General features: G+C 40.7%; 1 protein-coding gene across 1 annotated transcript; it reads right to left on the bottom strand.

Moving 5' to 3' along the window:
- Positions 1-2,554: 2,554 nt before the first annotated feature.
- Positions 2,555-8,644, bottom strand: LOC104030597 (transmembrane protein 126A). Its single transcript, XM_009482341.2, has 4 exons — positions 8,500-8,644; positions 4,822-5,015; positions 4,150-4,264; positions 2,555-2,813 (listed from the first exon to the last, which is right to left on the bottom strand). The coding sequence occupies exons 1-4, from the start codon at positions 8,631-8,633 to the stop codon at positions 2,609-2,611; spliced, it is 648 nt and encodes a 215-aa protein (XP_009480616.2). The 5' UTR covers positions 8,634-8,644; the 3' UTR covers positions 2,555-2,608.
- Between the last annotated feature and the right edge of the window lie 606 nt (positions 8,645-9,250).

Genomic DNA, 9,250 nt, shown 5'->3' with positions numbered 1-9,250 from the left:
TTTGCTCATTAGCAGGAGGATGCCAGGAGCTGAACTTGAGCGGGTATAGGGGAGAGGAGGGTGTGGAATAACTTGTAATGTTGAGATTCACCATCAAAAAATGGTACATGTAGAAGATAAAAAAAAATAGTGCTTTTTTAGTATTGCTGTTGATTCTTATCTATAGCCAGTCTCTCGGCATTCTTTTGGCAGTAGTTCAGACTTGGGAGTAGTCAGAAGTCCATCAATATAGGTTATATATTAGACACATGCATTCTTCTAAGAATGCAATAAAAGCCGTTACTGTGATATGTAGTCTGCAACTGGCTCGTTTCTACTGAAACGGTAGAAGAAAGGATACAACTAAAACCTGTCCTAACCCGGATTTTCAAACAGGGAGGCAGTGTTTGCAAGGAGTTTCTTACGCTTGGCAGGAGGCCAGGAGCTGGTAAAGGCTCGTCCTTTGACTTCTGGAGTTGTACAAGGTACCTCGTACCCCGCGCATGAAGTGGAGAATGGGAGGAGCGTCTCCAGATTTCCGTGAGGATGCTCCTTCATGCGCGCGCATGCTAGAACTTAACTGACACAGCATCCCGGTGTCCTGCTGAAGTTTGAAACGGTTGCAGTTTTATTCTTTAACTTACTTTTGAGACCTTTTTTTTTTCCCCCAGATGTTGAAGGAGAAGTACACAGGGTACAATTGAAAAGTTTCCTTTTTATAAACACAATACCTTTCTTGCTTAAGAGCATATGGTTGACCTTTAACGTGACTGATGCTGAACAGTTAAAGTACGTATTTGCAATTTGTGTATTCATCAGTTACACTGGAAACAAATACTGGTCTTTGCAACTTACTAAAACCATTGAGGAATGTGGGGTTTATTTTCTTGTTCCATACAATCTTCACTTTTCACCCTAAGAAATTAATATCTAAAAAAATGGGGTTTGTCCAAGTCAGATCATTAAATATCAGAGCATGCATTTTGATTACTCTGAGAAAAATTACCACTTGAATTGATACCAAAATGAAAATAGTACATGGAATGGAAGACGGTTTTGAATCTCACACTTTCAAAAACACTAGGATCCGTTTAACAACATATAGTTAAGTTATTGTAAACACTCACAATAACAATCACTGAGCCATTAATTTTTATTCTTAAAGATGCCGTTGCAAAGTAATAGCTTTATGTTGTGTTTTTATTATCACACGTAAGTGGTTCTGTTAAAGTCTGATGACTTCTGGAGATACCATAATCCACCGTCTTGTGAAATACTTGCTCCGCGAGAATCTCTAAAGTAGGGGTGATTAAGGTGAGGCCAACATGGCTGTTTAGATGCAGGCCAGCATCGGAACACCACACAATACAGCAGTACTTCGAATTAAGGAAAACTGAGCTAACCTTCCATGAGAACTGTTGCTGAGGTCTTTGCTGCTTCCCTGTGCAAATCAGGCCACTACTCCTGGTTATAGAGAAATGGAGTATACAAGCTTCCTGCTGTAACAACAAATCCGTTAGATAAATGCGATGAAACTCCTCTAATACATTTTTCAGCAGTGCTAGAGTGTAAATTTTGAACCAATTCAATTAAAGCTCTCGATGCTGAATTCTTAATTCTCATGAATAAATATTTCCATGTGCATCTCTGGGGATACTAGAATTTTATTGATGTGTACATGATTGCTGACCAGTAATTGTACAGTTTTTACAGTTAAGACCATACATCAGATTGAGATGATTGCTTCAGTAGAAAAAAATGCTGATTTAGTTCTCAAACTGCAGAACACACTAAAGATATCTTACGTAACTAGCAATTTATATTGCTCTAGAATATACAGTTGCCAATGTCAAGACAAGCCTGATGCAGAAATGAATGACTCCAGACCACCAATCTTAAAACTAGAGGTAGCTGAGATATCGCAGTAACAGCACCAACCATTTGCGGCCTCTGAAAATAGTTCCTTGCTTCAGGAAAAGACTGATTTCAAGGCAAACTGGTTGCAAGGAAAAAGTTTCTTCCGACTAGGCTTTTTTTTGGTCATTTGATATATATGCTGGGAATTCTGACACGAGTATCATTCCTGATTGTTCTGTGATGATAGTGTTCTCACACGGTATAGAGTGACCCTTGTAACAGCCTCAACGGGGGAATCTTGTGGCAGAAATTCTGTGCTAGCAGAATGGAGGAAAGTTCAGGGAGAAAAATACTCAGATTTTGAGGAATCTCTAAAAAAACCTTGCCTTGATCCCCTCCCCTCCTTTTTTTTTTTTAAAATCACTGTGGTTTGCATTGTGAACAAAAGCCCCCCTTTTTCAATAACACTCATTTATACAGCTTCTAAAAGCTGTAGCATCACCTTAGAGCCAGACACTAAATGGGCAATATATATGCTTTTTTTTTCCCCCCCATTTTCAAAGAAAAAACACCTGTCCTTACAAAGCTGTTACTCAGGTGTATACACTAAGCTGGACATAATGAAAAACTTAACTTGCATTTAAGTTCAGAACCAAAAAGAATGCCAGTGCGGAGTCTTAACTTTTTCTGTTAAAAAAAGATAGCAAGCAACAACTTCTGTCTTTGTTTATTATGGTTATTTTATCCAAGGCAATTGAAAAGTTGATTAACTTCATGCTTGTAACACTTCAGGGTCCCTGCTAGTGTTCATCTGCTGCAGTATTTTGACATAGATTCCATGATGTTTAGTGGCAAGATATAATCCAGTTAGAAACTGTATAAGTACACCCAAACTCATCTTTCTAAACACAGGCTGAGCAGTTGTGAGCCAGAAGCGTGTAAGATTTTCTTTCCCTGGCAAGGGAGATGAAGAATACCTGAAGAACATAAAACAGCAGTAGAAACTTACTTTTTTTTCCCCCATCCAATTTAAGCATCAAGATTTAAAGTCATTAAAAATATTTAGGTAGATATTAATTCTCTCCTTCCTCTCCTAAGTTAAATTCACCTGGTGGTACTGGGTACTGAGCTCGCTCTCTGGATAGAGAAGGGCAACGAAGCTGGTGAAGGGTCTGGAGCACAGGGCGGCTGAGGGAACTGGGGTTGTTTAGCCTGGAGAAGAGGAGGCTGAGGGGAGACCTTATCGCTCTCTACAACTCCCTGAAAGGAGGTTGTAGTGAGGTGGGTGTTGGTCTCTTCTCCCACGTACTTAGCGACAGGATGAGAGGAAGTGGGCTCAAGCTGCGCCAGGGGAGGTTTAGATTGGATATTAGGAAAAATTTCTTCACGGAAAGGGTGGTCAAGCATTGGAACAGGCTGCCCAGAGAGGTGGTGGAGTCACCATCCCTGGAAATGTTGAAAAAATGGGTAGATGTGGCACTTTGGGACATGGTTTAGTGGGCATGGTGGTGTTGGGTTGATGGTTGGACTGATGATCTTAGAGGTCCTTGCCAACCTTATTGATTCCTAGTTTTGACTTTCATTAAAAAATAATCCAGCCACCAAGCCAGGAAACATGAAATTGCTCCTCTCCCCTTAATTGGTTTAGTGGTGGACTTGGTAGTGTTAGGTTAATGGTTGGACTGGGTGATCTTAAAGGTCTTTTCCAACCTAAATGATTCTATGATTCTATAAACGCGATAAACCATCCTGACCACGTACTGACATCTCGCCAAGTGTCACCATCCCCTCACCATGCTCCGACCCGATCCACAGAGGGGAGTTGGGCTGCTGGGCACTGCCCAGGATCAGTAACATCTCTCAGCCGTCCCGCCAAACTGCGCTAAGCAGCAATCTTCGCTGCTTGGCAGGATGGCAGCCACAATTTCACATGGCCTGCATGTCATGGGTAGCGTGTAAGGTTCCAGCTAAAGGCAAGCACTTTACCGTGTCTCAGTTTGCAGATCTTGTTTCACTTTGGAGGCTTGGTGTAGCTCTTACTAACTTTGCCTTGTAATGAGATGACCTTAAAGTAAATCCCTTCCCATGTACTAAAAGCCTACAGGAAGATAGGTGTGCATAGACTAAAAAGCCACAGAATTTAAACTGAGAACTGCACCTTGTAATGAGATGACCTTAAAGTAAATCCATTCCCATGTACTAAAAGCCTACAGGAAGACAGGTGTGCATATACTAAAAAGCCACAGAATTTAAACTGAGAACTGAAGATTTGACCAAAAAATACATTTCACTCATTGCAGGTTAAAGACGTACCTGGCTGCAAGGCTCGCGTTCATGGGGAGAGCCAGGAGAACAGGATAGAGGCCACCCACAACAGCCCCTATCAGTCCTCCTCTGACCACAGCGCAGACCTCGCAGTTTAGCTTACCTGCATGACAAGCGATATTTCACTGTCAGTATCCACACAGCTCCACCACATCAATTTATAAGCTGCGTGCAATGACATGGAAACAGGCGCTTGACAGAAACGGCCAAGCTGTACAGGTATGCAAGACATTTTGAAAGACGGACTCTTTCTTTTGCAAAAAACCATTCATTTCAACCCATGAAGAATTTATCACTCTAAAGTTGACCTTCAAATGAAATCATACAGATGGGGGAAACCAAACTGCTTTGTTGCGGTCACTGTTACATGACTTTGAGTGAAAAATGCTAAAAAAACCCCAAAACCAGTGATGCGTAACAGAATTTTTTTATAAACATATAAATAAAGGTATCTATGTCCTTTCCCACTCAACTTCAAGAACTCACTGCTGCCCAATGCATTAGATAATCTGTTTTTCAAACCCTCCTTTACAAACTGAGGTTTTTCAAGACCACAACAGTTCAAGACGACTGTTCTGCAGAGAGGAAAAGCTCCTCTAGTGTTACATTGTGTACAGAAAGCAAAGTCCTTTTAAAAACAAGGAATAATGAGGTTTTTACCTGAAAATAAAGCCTCACGCACAAAAACTTCATAAACTGCTGCTGTTGAAAGAAATGGAATGACAGCCATTGGCAAAGCAGACACCAAGGAAGCCCTTCTGACGTGTAGGATGTTCCTGAAGAAGTTATTTGCTGCTAAGCCGCATAAGCTTGCATTTGCTGCAAGGAAGTATGATCCATGATTACAAAGGTTCCTGTGAAAGAAGGAAAGTTGCTTCAGCAGTTGAAACCTGTATAAAAAGTTTGGTTTACTGAGTGCTACAATTCACTTCTGAATATCCTACAATAAGAGGCAAGAGATGTAAATCTCTCGCTGGTGCAATATGGAGAGTAACTACTTTCAAAAGCAACCAGTGCAGCATCCTTCGCTACATGCCTGAGTTTACACACACCTCAAGAATTAAGTGACAAAAAGGCTGAGAAGCCTTTTCTACATTATTTTTTTATTACAGCTAATGGAAACTTCATGAAATTCGCTCTCCTAATCAGCATGTTTCTAAGGAGAACTTTTTCTCAACAGAAATTTAAAAAAAAAAAAAAAATAATCACAGCTAGCTCCTGTAAATCAGCCTTGTTTCTAGCCTGCTTACCCAAAAGTATAGATTTAGTTTCAACATAAGAGCTTACAGAACACATCAGGTGGGACAACTATGGCAACTGAGATCTTGCAATAATGACCTCAGCAGCTGCTGGCAGATCATTTGTAGTGGTTCTGTAGGCTGAAGGGCTGTAAGCCTTGCTTGTGTGCATGCAACACGTGAATCTAAGGTCCCACCTTGCTAGGAGATTATGCTTAGCTAAAGGTTACAGGTAAAGGTTTACAGAACTGGAGCTTCTATTTTTCCCTTGAAAACAGAGGGACTAGATTCTGTTATTCACCACGTTTTTAACATATGGTTTAGAGCAGCTACTCCTGTTACAATCTGTAATATGGTGAACGCAGAATAGAACAAAGTCTGGTCAGAGATAGTCAGCATTTCATGTCCTGATAAACAGTTCCCGTTTGAGTATGTTCCATCACAGCAGGTAATGCAAGAGAGGGAATGGGAAAGCATGCCAATCTGCCAAGCCTGATGAGCAGTTTGCAATTTATTTCCTTTGACTTGCAGAAGGAAGCTGTGCATTATCTTTAGCGTTATACCTGGCACACTCAGTTGATTTGTGGAAACAACTCTTTGCTTCAGGTTTCCACAAATCTAACATTCCCAGAATGACAACTACTGCCAGGCCAAGCAATTAACTGGAAGGCACTCCGATTCTGAGGCTGAGCCAATTTTATTATGTTAAAAGTGTATTTTTAAAATGCATCATAATTGGATTTATCACTAAAGCCCCAAATAAAATAAAATGCTTAACCAGTCACAAAATTTGTGCTAGGCCAAATGTCATATTTGCAAAATTATCAAATGTGACAATCTCTAAACCATTTAGCAATTAAAATACATCATTTTTAAAAATCCACCTACTTAAAATTCTTCTACATTTTAATGCTCAGAGTAACATTAAGCACTGACAGATCATACAAAAAAGACTTCAGAGATGTAGGTGCTAATCATGTGAAACCTAAAACATTAAAAACATCTGACATCAATGACACCAACTATTTCTCATTTTGAATAGGAAAATACTTTCATTCTTGGTACATACCAGATTTTCAAACATGAAAATAAGCTACTAACAATTCAATTCTGATGCTATATAGCAAAAGAACTTTACTGGTCAGATATCTCTCTTGCCCTTATTTAGGAGCTATGTTTCTTTTTCTGTGTTTAGTTTTAAAAAGAATTTGCTTTTCAAATCAGCATTCTCCCAGTATTGGACGCCCTTCACAGAATGTTGCCAGAGTACAGTTTCTGCAAACCAGCCATTTTGTTCTGTTGGTATGTTTACAATCATAGAATCATAGAATCGTTTAGATTGGAAAAGACATTTAAGATCATCCAGTCCAACTATTAACCTAACATTACCAAGTCCACCACTAAACCAATTAAGGGGAGAGTAGCAATTTCATGTTTCCTGGCTTGGTGGCTGGATTATTTATAATGAAAGTAAAAACTAGGAATCAATAAGGTTGGAAAGGACCTCTAAGATCATCAGTCCAACCATCAACCCACCACCACCATGCCCACTAAACCATGTCCCAAAGTGCCACGTCTACCCGTTTTTTGAACACTTCCAGGGATGGTGACTCCACCACCTCTCTGGGCAGCCTGTTCCAATGCTTGACCACTCTTTCAGTGAAGAAATTTTTCCTAATAGCCAATCCAATAAAATCCAATAGGCAGTTAAATACATGCGTGCATATACATAAGCGTGGAGGACCGAGATTAAAATTTAGCAGTGTATTTAAGAATCCAAAATGAAGCAAATTAACATACCCAGGACCAGCAGAATCTGCTCGGCTTACTGATGTACAGAACTGCTACATGGCACAAAAGGAAAGAAAGGGAGGATGGAAGGGTTGGGGTTTGGTTTTTTCTGTTTGTTTTTGGGTTTTTTTTTTTGTTTGGTTTTGTTTGTTCTAAACACTAGCTCCCTAGTGTTAAGAGCTTTGGTGAACAGGAACTCTCTCAGCCCGACTGCAGCATGCTTCCTCTTCCCTTCCAGCCATGAGTGACCTCCCCTCTGATACACAAACTTTAAGTCCTGCCAGGGTAGTTTCAAATAAAGGCACACGCCCCTGGCAGCTATTTCTTTCCAAGGCCCAGCGGTCCCTAGGTACCACAGTTTCTATCAAGACGTTAGCACATCACCACTGAGGAACCTGCCTCCCCCTTAGCTCCCCAGCTCTTCTGGGGAAGGACAAGTGTTGTAAGTTCAATGTGAGGGCATCAGATCCTACACGAAACCGCACCATTGACTGTAATGGGAGGGATAAAGCCTTGGTGGTGTTCTTTCTAACCTGTGTGGGGAAGCCCTGTGTTACTACTGGCAGTTTGTTTAGCTAGCAATTTAGTTCTATTTTAAAAAAAAAAAAAAAAAAATCTGCTTCATTTATCCAAGATAATACACACGTGCAAACAGCTTCTTACAGAACCAGCTCAGGTTCAGTAAGGTTTTGCAGTGAAATGCAGTATCACAAAAGACAAAAAAAGGTTACTTGTGAGGCCCAGAAGGCATTTAGCTGGTTTTGTGCTGCACAGAACCCTGCTGGTGAGCCTGCACGACTCTGGCTGACTCGTCCACCACCACCACCTGGATACCTCAGTCTCACCTTCCTGAAACGGGGAGCAGTGCAGAATGAAATGCAGGAACCAGCAGGTTGATGCTCACTCAGTTCTGGCCCCAGGCCAGCCCTGCGGGACACAAGATGACTCCTGCAGAACCACAAAGGTATCTGCCTTATGCTCTCCAACATTTCAGTTTCCTAGAAAATTTATTAGCTCTAGCACAGGACTGTATGAATGCTCAGAGCCAGCCAGGGCTGATCAGCCATCCCAGAACCTTAAGCATTGGGGAGCACATACCAGAAACCAGCTGAGCAGGACCAAAGATAGCAGTCAACTAACCATATTTAAAAAAGGCAAAACAAGTTTTCTGTTCTGGACAATAATAAGCATCTTCACAATTAAGTATTTTTGTAACTGCATGGAAGATTTGCAATACAAGAGTAAGGGAAAAGAAAAGCCTTCAAAAGACTTTGATACACTTATCTCTGTTTGCTTTACCAGCACTTACTGATCTGCTTTGGGAAGCTCATTGAATAACTTCTGTATGACTTCCATCCGCTTAAATCTTTCCAAATATACTCCTTGTTGTGGAGAATCTAGTTCAAGAAACTCTCTTCCTGTCATCTTGAAGTCCTGGATCATAAGGAACAAACAAACAAGTGTAATCAAAGTTACACAGCCCCAGTATGTATCAAATAAACTTTCAGACTCTTTTGGCACTACACAATCACAAATGCATTTCCTATTTTTCATGGCAGAGGTTTCAGATGCAAAGGGCACAATGCAGCTATAGAAGTCTATGGTACGTATGACTACATGAACCCTACCAAACTGCTTGCTTTAGTGATGTTGCGGCTGTGGTTTGACAGTTTTGCTCTAAGCCAACTTAAGTATGCGCTGTGATGAAAATGGACTATCACCCTCCAGACACTCCTGCCTAAGCACCTCCAACCCCGGGCCATACAGCAGCTCGGATCAGGGAACACACAGATGAAAACTGCTCAGAGGAACAACGGGCAGTGTACTTGTTTTTTCCAGCCAGATCACCTTCTAAAACAACGATCCGTAATGCCAGCAGCACAAAGGAAGACACTAAAAGCACAATGAGTTTTGGCAACACTCCAGGTTTAAATTGACTTAACTGTCACATAGAACCATAATGAAAAAACCCAAATAAATCCATTCTTCAAAAAGATTTCAAGAAATGATGAAGCTATCTACTCTGCTTTTATATTTTTATAAAATATGTATTTTATATT

Source organism: Pelecanus crispus, chromosome 1, assembly GCF_030463565.1.
Source record: "Pelecanus crispus isolate bPelCri1 chromosome 1, bPelCri1.pri, whole genome shotgun sequence".
Taxonomy (NCBI): Eukaryota; Metazoa; Chordata; class Aves; order Pelecaniformes; family Pelecanidae; genus Pelecanus; species Pelecanus crispus.
This window is presented reverse-complemented; position numbering and strand designations above follow the sequence as displayed.